The 15349-nt window shown below is 38.6% G+C and overlaps 1 protein-coding gene across 3 annotated transcripts in view; it reads right to left on the bottom strand.

The window, feature by feature from the left end:
• Ttc21b (tetratricopeptide repeat domain 21B) overlaps positions 1-15349 on the bottom strand; it is a 76315-nt gene that overhangs the window by 1403 nt on the left and 59563 nt on the right. For all 3 annotated transcript variants that reach the window (XM_005065180.4, XM_040745486.1, XM_040745487.1), the window contains 3 exons: positions 13186-13410; positions 10227-10347; positions 486-553 (listed from right to left, as the gene is read on the bottom strand). In XM_005065180.4, coding sequence (XP_005065237.1) covers positions 486-553; positions 10227-10347; positions 13186-13410 — 414 coding nt within the window. The remainder of the gene's footprint in view (positions 1-485; positions 554-10226; positions 10348-13185; positions 13411-15349) is intronic.

Here is a 15349-nt window from a genome sequence, read left to right on the forward strand (position 1 = left end):
AAACCAATACTATCTGCAAATATGTGCCTGGTGCCTGCAGAGGACAGAGAAGGGATGTGGAGCCCCTGGAGCTAGAGTTACAGATGGTTGAGAGCTGCACATTGGTGCTGGCAACCACACCCGGATCCTCTGCAAGAGCAGCAAATGTTCCTGATTGCTGAGTCATCTTTCCTGGCCTTCAAACTGGGGTTTGTTTAACATGTTTTCTCTACTAGCCTATGTTTTTAAATTGACAAACATTTTCCTCTTGGAACCCCAATATAAACACATCCTTGTTTTAAATACATTTACTTTCTAAAGTTTGAACTGAGCACTGATAATTTCTCCACAATTTATTTAATACACTAGCTAAAGGACTGTATCTTCTATTTCTTTCTACTCAATGACATTTTGAGAGTAAAAGAAAATTGTCCATATATACTTTGGGTTATGATCTTAGTCTTAAGATCAGTACTAATTAAAGAAACTGTAATTTAAGCATTTACCTGGTGACATATGTCAATTGCATCCACATATCGTTTTGCCTTTAAGTAATTAAATGCCAATTTGTATCCTGTTGAGACAAAAAATGATACAGTGGTATATGCTTTTTTTCTTTCTTTCTTTCATTTATTTATTTATTTATGTAATTTAAGTTAGAAACCAGCTTGTTTCACATGTCAATCCCAGCTTCCTCTCCCTCCCCTCCTTCCCCACTTCCCCATCCTCTCCACCAGACGCCCAGCACCCCACCCAATCTCCACTCTGATCCCCAGGGAGGGTGAGGCCCTCCCTGGTGGACCTCCAGAGTCTCATTTCCTCCAGGGCAGGGCCTAGGCCTTCCCCCAAGAGTCCAGGCTAAGACAGCATCCCTCATTGTGGGATGGACACCCAATGCCTTTTTCTGTTTTGTTGAAGAGAAGCCATAAGGGAGGCTGTTTCCCACACTACCACAGAGAAAGGTGACATGGTATTAGAAAGCAAAGTGAAGTTAAGAGGAGCAAACAGAAAGGAACAAAGTTGGAAAAAATGACAACAGTGAATACCTGTTGGGAGAGATATTCCAGTGTGGTTTCTTAAACTTACTAAAAAAGTCTCATGTCATCAGGTTACAATAAAAATGCATCACAAAGCAGTAAAAAGGGGAGGGAGAGGGAGCAGGGATTGACATGTGAAGCAAACTCCTTTCTAAAAAAATGTAATAAGATTTTTTTTCTTGAAAAAAAATAACTAGAATCTACTAAAGATTCAACCGTGAGTCACTATAGACATTGAACCAAGATGTAATTCTTCAGCCCTTGGCTTGATATTTAGACATACTGAACATGGGAATAATTTGTGAAATAACTAATATTGACACTAAGAGTATAAAACAAATCTATGAAATGTGAAAAACAACATTCTTTTTTATTGATTTGAAAATGATCAAAATGAGTAAGTGTGAATCAGCTAAATGGAATACGATGCATATGTGCAAAGGTATTTTTTTACAGAGTTTTTAAAACATGAAAAAGTGAATAATATACCATAGAGTTAATGAAAAAAATCAAATGTATGGCAATTCATGCAGCATGATATCAAATACATTAACTCAAACAGTCTTAAAAAGTACATGAAAAGCCGGGCGGTGGTGGCGCACGCCTTTAATACCAGCACTCGGGAGGCAGAGGCAGGTGGATCTCTGTGAGTTCGAGGCTGGGCTGGACCGATAGCCTCCAAAACAATACAGAGAAACCCTGTCTCGTAAAAACCAAAAAAAAAAAAAGTACATGAAAATACAACCAATGGGTATGTTTGGGTAATCATAAAATATATTGTTACTTTTTGCTTAGAAAAAAAGTGTTGCCATTGGTAGGCTGACATATTCCAGTGGAAGGCCACACATTACGAATATGTGTATAGCACAAATTGGAGTTGGTAGGTGAAAAAAAAAAAAGAGAGAACACAGAGTCTGGTGGCTAGGGAAAGGAAGTAGATCTGGGAGAAGTTGATGCAGAAGTGAATATATTCAAAAATTACTGCACAAAAAATACTGCTTAAAGAACTAATGAAAACCTAAAGAAGAGAAAGCTAAAAATAGGATATCTATGTAATATTGGGCTACTTTGGGAAATATAAAATAATATATAACGGCAGCCATTTAATTTTACATCTTACAAGTGGGAAATGAGAAAATGAAAATGTTGGTCATGGGCTCTAATGAAGGGACTGTGTTGTGGTTTCATGTCTATTGCTTGTGATAAAATACTATAACCAAAGCAACTTAAAGGAGGGAAGGGTTTATATGGTTTACAGTTCAATTACAGTTCATCATTTCAAGAAAAGCAAGGCAGAACTCACACAGTCAGTCATATCACATCTATACCCCAAAACAAAGAGAGAACAAAGCATCTTTGCTAGCTTGTTCTCTGCTTCCCTTTCTCTTACTGTTCAGGACACCCTGCCTGGAGAATACTCTTGCCCACATGGGCTGGGTTTTCCCATATAAAATTAACAAGACATTTCACCACAGACATGCCACAGGACAATCCAATCTTCCTCAAATGAGGACCTCTTCTTAGATGATTCTAGCTCGTGACATATTGAAAATTTTTAAAATTATCACAAGCTGGAACAAATTTTTAAAATTTCAAACAAACATTTGAAAACGATAACTGGCAAATATAATCATATAGCAGAAAAAGAAATAAGAATTGTTCCAAATTCACAATGTTTGCTATAAATTCATATGGATGTAAATGTTTTATATCTTAAATTTATAATCATGCATACATGTACTTATGTAAAAGTAAAAAGAAGTTTCAGAGAGAGAAAGTCAGGGTATAACTAAGAAATTCTATAATGGACTAGTATTCAGTGATATTAAAAAATAAAAGAATTTAAGACATCATGTCACATCAAACATAATTTACATGAGAACTACTCAAACTTTTAAAGTGAGCTTCTGGTTTGCTAACTGTGGTAGTATAAAAAAAATGGCTCCCAACAGGAGAGACACTATTAGGAGGCATAGATTTGTTAGACTTGGTGTGGTCTTGTGGGAGGAAGCGTGTCACTGTGAAGGTGGGCTTTGAGGTATAATATATGCTCAAGGCACGCCCAGTGAGACAATTTACTTCCTGTTGCCTGCAAAATGTAGACTGCATAGCTCCTTCCCTAGCACCATGTCTGCCATGATGACGATGGACTAAACACCTGAAACTGTAAGCAAGCCCCAAATAAATGTTTTCCTTTAAGAGAGTTGTTGTGACGCCGGACGATGGTGGCACACGCCTTTAATCCCAGCACTTGGGAGGCAGAGGTAGTTGGATCTCTGTGAGTTTGGGACCAGCCTGGTCTACAAGAACTAGTTCTAGGACAGGCTCCAAAGTCCCAGAGAAACCCTGTCTCAAAAACAAACAAAAAGAGTTGCTGTGGTCATGGTGTCTCTTCACAGCAATAGAATAATGACTAAAGCAGTGATTAACTTTGGAACCATAGGCACATTGCCTGAGTTTTTGGTTTTCAGTTTACTTAACTGCTAGGGAAACAATTCTTAACCTTTCATAGTATAATTGTATTTTTGTTTTTATTAATGTTTATGGGTAATGTGCACAAACTGTATATCTGGTCCCAGGAGAAGTCAGAAGAGGAAGTCAGATCCCCTGGAACTGCAGTTAGAGATAGTTGTGAGCCACCATGTGGGTGCTAGAAATGGAGCCTGGGTCCTCTGGAAGTGCAGCCAGTGCTCTTAACTGCTGAGCCATCTCCTCTTGGTACAATTTTAAAGATCAAATAGTAATCTTATTATGAAATGCTTTTAAAAACTTTTCAGTGCTATAAACTTTCCTCTCAGCACTGCTTTCAAAGTGTCCCATAAGTTTGTATATGTTGTGTCTTCATTCTCATTGAAATCGAGGAAGTCTTTAATTTCTTTTTTTATTTGTTCCTTTACCCAGGGATGGTGCAATTGTGCATTGTTCAATCTCCATGAGTTTGTAGGGTTTCTGCGATTTGTGTTATTGTTGAATTCTAATGTTAAGGCATGGTGGTCTGATAAGATGCAGGGGGTTATTCCAATTTTTTTGTATCTGTGGAGATTTGCTATGTTTCCTTTTATGTGGTCAATTTTAGAGAAGGTTCCATGTGGTGCCGAGAAGAAGGTATATCCCTTTGTATTTGGGTAGAATGTTCTATAGATGTCTGTTAAACCCAGTTGGGTCCTAACTTCTATTAGTTCTTTTGTTTCTTTATTAAGTTTCTGTCTGGAGGTTCTGTCTAGCGGTGAGAGCGGAGTGTTGAAGTCTCCTACTATTAGTGTGTGAGATTTTATGTGCATTTTGAGCTTTAGTAATGTTTCTTTCACGAATGTAGGTGCCTTTGTATTTGGGGCATAGATGTTTAAAACTGAGACTTCGTCTTGATGTATTTTTCCTTTGATGAAAAAACTGGAGAACAGTCATACTAGAGAATTAATAGCACAGCTGAATGTTCTAGAACAAAAAGAAGCAAACTCCCCCAGGAGGAGCAGACGCCAGGAAATAATCAAATTGAGGGCTGAAATCAATCAAGTAGAAACCAGAAAAACACTGAGAAGAATCAATGAAACAAAGAGTTGGTTTTTTGAGAAAATCAACAAAATAGATAAACCTCTGTCCAAACTAACCAAAAGACAGAGGGAGAGCATGCTAATTAACAAAATCAGGGATGAAAAAGGGGACATAACAACAGACTCTGAGGAAATCCAGAGAATCATCAGGGCATACTTTGAAAATCTGTACTCCACAAAATTTGAAAATTTAAAGGAAATGGACAATTTCCTGGATAGATATCACTTGCCAAAACTAAATCAAGAACAGATAAACAATCTAAACAGACCTATAACCCCTAATGAAACAGAAGCAGTCATCAAAAGTCTCCCAAATAAAAAAAGCCCAGGCCCAGATGGCTTCAGTGCAGAATTCTACCAGAAATTCAAAGAAGAGCTAATTCCAATACTCCTCAAAGTATTCCACACAATAGAAGCAGGAGGCTCACTGCCAAACTCTTTCTACGAGGCTACAATTACCTTGATACCCAAACCACACAAAGACACAACTAAGAAAGATAACTATACACCAATTTCCCTCATGAACATTGATGCAAAAATACTCAATAAAATACTCGCAAATCAGATTCAAGAACACATCAGAAAAATCATCCACCATGATCAAGTAGGCTTCATCCAAGGAATGCAGGGATGGTTCAACATTAGAAAATCTATCAATGTTATCCACCATATTAACAATCTGCGAAAGAAAAACCACATGATCATCTCACTAGATGCTGAAAAAGCCTTTGACAAAATCCAGCACCCCTTCATGATAAAGGTCCTAGAGAGATCAGGGATAACAGGAACGTACCTGAATATAATAAAAGTAATATACAGTAAACCAACAGCTAACATCAAACTAAATGGAGAGAAACTCAAAGCAATTCCTCTAAAATCAGGAACAAGACAAGGCTGTCCACTTTCTCCATATCTCTTCAATATTGTACTTGAAGTTCTAGCTACAGCAATAAGACAACAAAAGGAGACAAAGGGGATACAAATAGGGAAAGAAGAAGTCAAACTTTCACTATTTGCAGATGATATGATAGTTTACATAAGTGGCCCAAAAAACTCCGCAAGGTTACTCCTAGAGCTGATAAACACCTTTAGCAATGTGGCAGGATACAAGGTAAACTCAAAAAAATCAGTGGCCCTATTATATACAGATGATGAAGTGACTGAGAAAGAAATCAGAGAAACATCACCCTTTACAATAGCCAAAAACAGCATCAAATATCTGAGGATAATGTTAACCAAGGAAGTGAAAGACCTGTATATCAAGAACTTTGTGTCTTTAAAGAAAGAAATCAAAGAAGATACCAGAAAATGGAAAGATCTCCCATGTTCTTGGATTGGTAGGATCAAAATAATAAAAATGGCAATCTTGCCAAAAGCAGTCTACAGATTCAATGCAATCCCTATCAAAATTCCATCACAATTCTTCAAGGACCTGGAAAGAACATTAATCAACTTTATATGGAAAAACAAAAGGCCCAGGATAGCTAAAACATCCCTATACAATAAAGGAACTTCAGGAGGCATCACCATACCTGACTTCAAGCTCTATTATAGAGCTATAGTCCTGAAAACAGCTTGGTATTGGCACAAAAATAGGCAGGTAGACCAATGGAACCGAATCGAAAGCTCTAATTTTAACCCACACACCTATGAACACTTAATTTTTGACAAAGAAGCTAAAACTGTACAATGGAAAAAAGAAAGCATCTTCAACAAATGGTGCTGGCATAACTGGGTACTAGTATGCAGAAGACTGCAGATAGATCCATGTTTATCGCCTTGTACAAAACTTAAGTCCAAATGGATCAAAGATCTCAACATAAATCCAGCCACACTGAAACTTTTAGAAGAGAAAGTGGGAGATACTCTTCAACGAGTTGGTACAGGAGACCACTTCCTAAACATAACACCAGTGGCACAGGCACTGAGATTGACAATTAACAAATGGGACCTTCTGAAACTAAAAAGCTTCTGTAAGGCAAAGGACACAGTCAAAAAGACAAAAAGGCAGGCCACAGAATGGGAAAAGATATTCACTAACCCTACATCTGACAGAGGGCTAATCTCCAAAATTTACAAAGAACTCAAGAAACAAGTCTCCAAAACACCAAAGGATCCAATTAAAAGGTGGGGTACAGAGCTAAATAGAGAATTCTCAGTAGAGGAGGCTAAAATGGCCAAGAGACACTTATGAAAGTGCTCAACATCCTTAGCCATCAGGGAAATGCAAATCATAACAACTCTGACATACCATCTTACTCCTGTCAGAATGGCTAAAATCAAAAACACCGAAGACAATTTATGCTGGAGAGGATGTGGAGAGAGAGGAACACTCCTCCACTGCTGGTGGGAATGCCGACTCATACAGCCTCTTTGGAAATCAGTATGGAGATTCCTCAGGAAAATGGGAATTAATATACCACTAGACCCAGCAATTCCACTCTTAGGCATATATCCAAATGAGGCAAGTTCAAACAACAAGGGCATCTGCTCCACTATGTTCATAGCAGCATTATTTGTAATAGCCAGAACCTGGAAGCAACCTAGATGCCCCTCAACTGAAGAGTGGATAGAGAAAATGTGGTACATTTACACAATGGAGTATTACTCAGCAGAAAAAAACAATGGGATCTTGAAATTCGCAGGGAAATGGATAGCACTGGAAGAAACCATCCTGAGTGAGGTAACCCAGTCGCAAAAAGACAAACATGGTATGTACTCACTCATATATGGATTTTAGACATGGATCAGGATAGTGCCAGTCTGCACTTCCACTGATAGAGAGTCTGGGAAACAGGAAAGAACCTAAAAGACATGCATATATGCATAGTACCCAAGAGAAGAGGATGGAGACAAGATCCCCTGAATGGATGGGGAACACGGCGAGGGGTGGGGGGGGAGTGGGACCTGGGAAGAAGAGAGGGGGTGAAGAGGAAGAGAGTTGGTCATAGGGGAACAGGAAGTTGAGGGAGTGGGGGTAGAATAGGGGGAAGAGGGAATCATAGGATCGAATACAGATCAGGCACCAGAGCGACCTCGAGTGATCTAAAGGGATAACACCAATTGGCAAGCTAAGCAATGGTGGAGAGACCACCTCGAATGCCCATTCCTGATAATGAACTTGATGCCTATAACCATCCGGGAGCCTTCATCCTGTGACTGATGGAAGCAGAGGCAAACACACAATCACTGAACTGAACCCAAGGAACCCAGTGACAGAGAGAGAGGAGTGATGAGCAAATTGGCAAAGAATGGGCTGGCAAAACCAGCAGAGACAGCTGATCTGAACAGGGGAGAGCTCTTGGACCCCAGACCGACAGTGGGGAGGCCAGCATGGGACTGATCTGGACCCCCCCAAATGTGAGTGTCAGCGAGAAGGCCTGGGCAACCTATGGGGTCCTGAGCTGTGGATCAGTGTCTATCCCCGGTATACAGTCTTCGTGTGCCTATAGCACAAAGAGGGATGCTCTCTCAGCCTGGATTCTTAGGGGAGTGCCTGGACCCTACCCAGAGTAAAATGACAGGCTCTAGATATCCCCTATGTGGAAGGATTTGGCAATAGGGTGGGAGGGTGGGGGGGGAAGGAGGAGTGCAGGAGGAGGGGAGGGAGAGGGAACTGGGATTGACATGCAAAACAAGCTATTTAAAATTAAAATAAAAAATGATAAAAAAAACTTTTCAGTAACACATAAATACTACCAGTTTTTCAGATAAACTCTGTTAAAATCATAACTTTAATGTTAGAAGTCAGTAAATAAAGGGCTAGGAAGCATAAGGAACATGTGCACATGTGTAGTGCAAGCATACTAACTTGTCAAAAGTGTATACACTCAATTATAGGGCAAGCAGAAAAAAGAGAAAGGGAACCAGCAGTCTAGTGACTGCCACGTAACCTAAGTGAGGTGTGAATGGATCCTTCCCTTACCTGCTCTTAGTTCTTAGTGTTCTCCTAGTTTCAAACATTTCACTTTAAATGTGTTCTTGTGCATACTTATATTAGATATATATGCATATATATAAAACTATATATAAATATCAAATGTGAATGGTAAATATATTACTGGCATATCTATCTTGGTCCCATTTTCAGTGACAGCACCCGATTCTGAATTCTGTGGAAACAGTATGTGGATTTCAAGGGTTTCTTGACAAGTGACAGTGAAAGGCACCGTTAATTTGGCCAGTCAGACTGGAGTACTGGATACGGTGACAGTCTTAAGGGGGAAGCTAAGTAATTGAAAATGTCAGAGAAACACTCATGAAAGGGACATTGGGAGAGCTGCCAAGATCATTTACAAACTACAATAGTATAAGGAAAAACTGGAGAGTTGGAGTCTCTGTGTTTTCCGAAGCTTTCCAAGGAAGAACATATAAATAACTTGGAAACATCTTACTCTGGAGGAATAAATTATCAAATTATTTATATTTTGTGGATACTTAAAAAATTTCCATGTTACAAATTCTATCTCATATGATTTATAAATTATAAATTATAATACCAGGGGGTGAAAATTTCTAAACAGTCATTAGTTACTGCATTTTGTCCAATGCAGTAATTTAACAGATCCTAAAGAAACACCAGCCAGGGACAAGCTAAACAGAAGGCATTGAGTGTCAGGAGGAATGTCTGGCTGCAAGTCAAACATTGTGCCACAGCTGTTAAAGACTGGTGCCATCTTAGGCTAAGTTAATAACTTCAAATGGCCTAATCTAATGAAAACATCAACACCTTCATGTGCACAATGAGCCAAACCGTATTTAGAAACACATTCACATGTAGTAAAACAGATTGGAAAGGATATAGCAAATAAAATGATTTTTCATGCTTTGTGGCCACAGAAACTTTTTCTCCATCTCTTCTTCCTCAACTATAAAAACCTCACATTGATGTTTTAAGGGAGAGTAGGTGAAGTCTGCTTAGCAGTTTCAAGTGGCCAGATGAAAAAGAGAAAGATGACAATCTTCTTAGGAAGAAGAGAAAGTACCTGAGGGTCACCTCAGGAGGATGTTCCCAATGAAGGGCCATCCTCTTTGAGAGAGACAGGAGTTAGACAGCAGCCCAGGACAGACCTGCACTGTGTCAGTGAATCAGACTCAGCTCAGTGGGAGGAGGCCAGTTGCCAGGAGGCTGAGGTTAGTCACTGAGTGCACGACTGATGTCACCTAACTGTTCAGACACTGAGGACCAACATTCTTCAAGCAAGAGTCTCCAGACACAACAAAAAATGGTTCCAGATGCTTAGGGGAAATGTAGCCCTTTGTAACATCCCCCAAACTGTACTTCAAGTTAAAAGGCTTCAAAAGATCAGCTGTAAAAGAAACTTAGGTGATGATATAATGTAAAATTTGCATAATTTGACAATGGAACACTTTTTGTCCACAACATTATCATTTTCCAAACAGCAGAGTCAAAGTAGAGAGAGAGAAAAAAAAGGAAAGTATACTTAACTATTTATAGGTAATAACTCATCATGAATATAAAACATTAATAATTATGAATATAAAACAGATTATGGTTTATATACATAATATATACATTATATATAATATATACTATAATACACATATATATATATATTCCTAAAAATGAATCTCAAAGAAGATTTACAATGATACACCATTTCTTGTGAACACCCTGGGCCCAATTTGCTGAACTCACCCACTGATGGATTTGTCTGGTTACTATGTTTCCATGCCATCTCATAGTTGAAGGCTGCATCTGTATATGCTTGTTCTTTCTCCATAATGTATCCCATATATTCATAAGCTTTGCAACAAGACTGCGGGGAAAATGGAAGACATGAACAGATCAAGCTCCATACCAATAAAATCTTATGGGATCTGTATGACATTCATACCATTCATACTAACCCATCTAAATAATGATAAAGGAATTGTTTTCAAACTTGAGTATATCATCACAGGGGATAACTCTGATACCAAGAGCAGTGTAAACCTTTCAGAAGCAGAATTTCTTTTTACAGAAATACACATAATGGTACGCATATTTACTCATATACAGGTACCCAGTTTATTGTGATTTACACACACACAGACTTCATATGAATACATTAAGTTTCCTTCAAAACTTAACTACTGACTCAGCTCCTGCCTCACACTTACACTTCCATATGACCAAAAAAATCCTCAGATACTGTGTAACTTCAACCATATAAACACTAGGATGCTTCTCTAAAAGACAAAGACTTCCTTAAATACAACCCAAACTCATGGCACACAGAATATACCAACTTCCAAGTCACCCATTTCAGACACTAGTCATATTTCAAATTGGTGAAATATCATTTAATTTTTTAAAAAGTTTGTTAAGACTGAGAATCCAGTCCATGTCACAGATTGTGAGTGGTTTGAAATAGCTCAAGTCTGTTCTGATCCAGACAATTTCACTTTTGTCTTTCCTGTGTTAACCAAAAGTAGTACAAAAAACCTTTACAGGAGTGGGTGTAGTTGACTGCCTCTTTGTGGTGTTTCTATAATATAGTCCAAAGTTACTGATAGTTCCTGATATTTGCAGTGGTTCTCAGCCTTCCTAAAGCTGCAAACCTTTAATTCAGTTCCTCATGCTGTAGTGACCCCCAAGTATAAAATTATTTTCATTGCTACCTCATAACTGTAATTTTTTTACCAGTGTGAATTGTAAATATCTGAGATAAAGCATATGTGACTCCCAAAGGGGTCACAACCCACAGGTTGAGAACTTCTGTTTTAGAGGCATAGTCTCAATAGTTTCTTTATATGCTAACAGAATTTATTATAACATTTTTCCTTAGTCTAAGACATTTCATCAGTATTTTCACTAAAAGCACTTTCCACTAAAACAAAGACATACTGTGAATCTGGGAAAGTCCCCCTTTACCACTCAGATGTTCCATAGCTCAACACAAAGCACTCTTAATATTTTGATATTACTCTTTCCATTTCACTTGATTGAAAATATAGTGCACTGTTGCATTTATCTTAATTATTGTGTGTTCTGTCTCTTCCAAGAGCCATCTTTGCCATAGACAGTTTGTTCTTCTATGACAAAGCACAGGATGTTCGACTTTCTCCCTTTTTTGTAATATTCTGTTCATTCATGAACTCATCAGTGTTGAAAAAAATAGTATATTTATCATTGCTTATTTATTACTTGGAAAAAAGTCTCTATATCAAGGTGTCTTACTGAAGAATTGACTACTTAGCAGTGCAGTTTATACAGAAACGCAGGACAAGTGCTGAATTCCTCCCTATCGTCTGAGTCTGACAGAAGTCAATTCATTAGCATACTGCAATGTTGACTAATTCTATTTGCTGTTTAGCATTTTTAAGCAGTCATGGGTTTAACATATTGGATGTGTTTTAATCTACTGCAGTTCTCATTCCCTTTGGTACTCGGTGTCCTAACTCTGGCTGCTGGACCATCTTCAGTGTGGCTCCAGAGTGCTTGGCATGACTCTTGCTGTCTTTGATAGCTTTTTTGCCATCTGCTATGGCAGGATGCTCTAGTGCTGTCTTATGCTTTCTTGGTCCAAATATCAGTGATTTTCCCTTGAAGATTATATACTCAAGGTTCCTAAGCTTTGATTCCTGAGCCACATGCATTCAAATAGACATGCCAAACCAACAAGGCTGAATGAAGTTTAGTCACGCAAGGTGTTGCTGTCTGGTCAGTGTTGACAAAAGCTGGGATCTATCTGTGTCAAAGCTTTAACTATAGACTAGTATATATTTTAAAGCTTATTAATGAGGATTTTGTTTTCAAGGTCAATTTAAGTTAAGTTTGATGAAACGGGTCATTTAAAGCAGTCTACCAACTGATAAAGGACTGCTGTACTGTAGGTTTTCAATCCCTAAGAAATTACCTTAATACTACTAGGTAATCATAACTCCTTCTTAAAAAGTAAATGATCCATTTCATAGTCTAATTTGCTCAAAGAGAATAAAAAACAGATTTACTGTGATTAACATTTTTAGCTAATTGGAGCGAATTTATGAATATAAACACCCTCAACTTTCTAAGTCAAATATAATTATTTCTCAGCAAATACTAATTCATACCTAAATTTTAAAGAATGTTCACAATAAGACACCTTCTTTAAGTGTCTGAACAACAGAATATAAGTAATAAGGACTTCTGTTGTGCAGACTTGAAGTTTTCCATATTATATCTAAAGATAAGAACTTTTATTAAGTTGAATTGGAATCCCCCATATATATTATGCATAGTGGGGCCTAATAATATGGAATGACATGCAGCTGCAGTAAGTTCATCAAAACCACTTCTTAAAGGGAGAGATAGACTGCCACAATTAATACTCTGCAATTTTCATTAGTTCTGGGATGAGATGGGTAATCATGGCGAATGCTTGACATTCTGAAAGTACTTCCTGGAAGTAGGGCATCGCCCGCTGAAGCTTGAAGCTGCATAAATCTACCTTTCTGTTACCCTCAAGGGAACACAGCTTCTTTCTTAATCATTAATGTTCTTTTCCTGCTTACAGTGAGAATACAGATTTAAAATTCAAGACACACTGGGAAGCATCACAAATTGACTGAACCATTGCTCTACTATAGGACGCTACACAACACATTTAACCATTTTTTTCTCAGCCACCTACACGGTTATGGCACAGGCACCGTTTCAGTAATTCTTCCGCCATGTCATATTTTGCTGACTGAATATAAATATCAGCAAGCAGCAGCCAGCTCTTCTCCAGGTCCTCGGCTTCAATAGGATTCCAAGACATTTTTGCAATCCGCTTCAGCTGGTTTCTGGCTTTTGGCGTCTGTTTCAAGATCATATAAGCTGTTGCCATTCCCAAGAGAGCTGGGATATGATCCTTCTGTAAGAAAACTGAACTTTAGACGACAAGAATCACTGTACAGCACACAGCAACTCACCTGTGCCTCTGTCTGGCTGTGTGCAGGGTCAGTGTGATGACCACTGTTTAACACAGCAAGGAATTCCAAGCAATCCATTAGGAAATCAGTATACATGTGGCCCCAGTGAATTCACAATGCAGATGTTAAAGCACAGTCCTAGCAACTAGTGCAACTTCATCTCTGATGGGACTGATGGGCTGATGTGCCTTTGTACAGAAACACAAAGAATGAAATCTGCCTTCCTTTCAGATTTAAAGGTTTGCCTCCTTGGTTCTTTTCACCTGTCAAACAGGAGTAACACATTCACCTCTGGATGAGGGACCTTACTGCTATTTTCCCTCTTTTATTAACAAAATTAACAATAAAATTATTTTCCCTGTGAAGTTCAGCCAATGAAATGTCATAAATAAGATGTGCCCTAAATCATTTGCTCAGTCCACAGAATAATCATGGTTTGAAGAAGACTTCTAGAGGTAGAGCCTGTAGTCTCTTGGCATGGCGTATAACACACAGTATTCCTTTAGACAGAGTTAAAGGCCCAAATGTCATTCTTCTGTAAAGACAAGAGGCTAATAAGAACAGTTTACAACGGGGGCCATTAGAATCTACAAGAAAATGAACGTAAGCAGCAGTGTGCAAATCCTCGACTAAGTTCAGCAGAGGGATTATGATACTTTCAGGAGGAGGACCTCAATTTAATGTTAGGAGAGCAGAAATGTGGTAAGAAGTTGCATTGTGGTGGCTACAACAAAGACTGTCAGTAAGCAAGGCACATTTGGGCAACTACTGACACTATCCAAAAAGGAGCATGCCCAAGACTGATCTTAGTTCAAGTCAGAAGAGAGAAGGGAATGTATTAGAACCAGATGCAAACACAAGGAATACACTACTCTCTTGCTCTCATTTATTTTCTATTTATTTATTTATTTATTTATTTATTTATTTATTTATGCTTTCTTGGGGGTTTTTTTTTGTTTGTTTTTGAGACAGGGTCTCTCTGCATAGCCCTGGCTGTCCTGAAACTCACTATGTAGACCAGGCTGGTCTCTAACTCATAGATCCATCTGCGACTGTCTCCCTAGAGCTGAGATTGTGTGTGTCAACACACTCAGCCTCTAATTTTTTTTTCAAAATGCAGTTTGTTTTCCCAAATAAGAAGGAATGACAAAAGAATTTCATCTTGTCACCAAATCCAATGAAATGGTAATAGTTTTTGTTATAAATTATGAAACCGTACCTTATTTATCTTGGATGGACAGAGGATGGCAGATAATGGTGGCCTCTCATGTATTTGTCAACTGGTCCTAAAAGACCCTAAGAAGACACTACTCCTGCATCTATTTAAACAAACAAAAATATCCATGCATTACAGATTTAAACTAAGTCTTTGATTTTGCAGGCTTCAATGTGATTAGATGAACCAATCCTTCATTGCTTGGTCATTGCTATGTGAACAGTTTCCGTGTGTGCGCGCGCGTGTGCAAACATGTGGCCAGACCACAGGCTGATGCCAGGTGTCTTTCTTAGTTACTTTCCAAATCTTATTTTCTGAGTCAGGGTCACAAACTGGACATGGAGCTCAATGATTTGGCTAGGGCTGTCTATGTAATAACTCCAGGGATCTACCTGCCTCAGCCTCCCAAGTGGGAGCAACTCTACTGCTGACTGTTTATGTGGGTACTGGGGAAACTAAGCCCATGCTTGATTGACAAGCACTTTATCAACAGAGCCATCTCCCCAACCTCCATAAGCTAAAACTTTTCTGAAAGTGAAAACCGAGTTCGAATCTCAGCATAGACTTTCAGGCCTTCTTATGACCTTAGGTGTGGACATAGCACTTCCTGGTACAGCTCATGAAGCACAAGTCCTTTAAGCTCAGCCACTGCAGAGGACTCAAGT

The sequence above is a fragment of the Mesocricetus auratus genome, unplaced genomic scaffold (genome assembly GCF_017639785.1).
Source record: "Mesocricetus auratus isolate SY011 unplaced genomic scaffold, BCM_Maur_2.0 Super-Scaffold_100004, whole genome shotgun sequence".
NCBI lineage: Eukaryota > Metazoa > Chordata > Mammalia > Rodentia > Cricetidae > Mesocricetus > Mesocricetus auratus.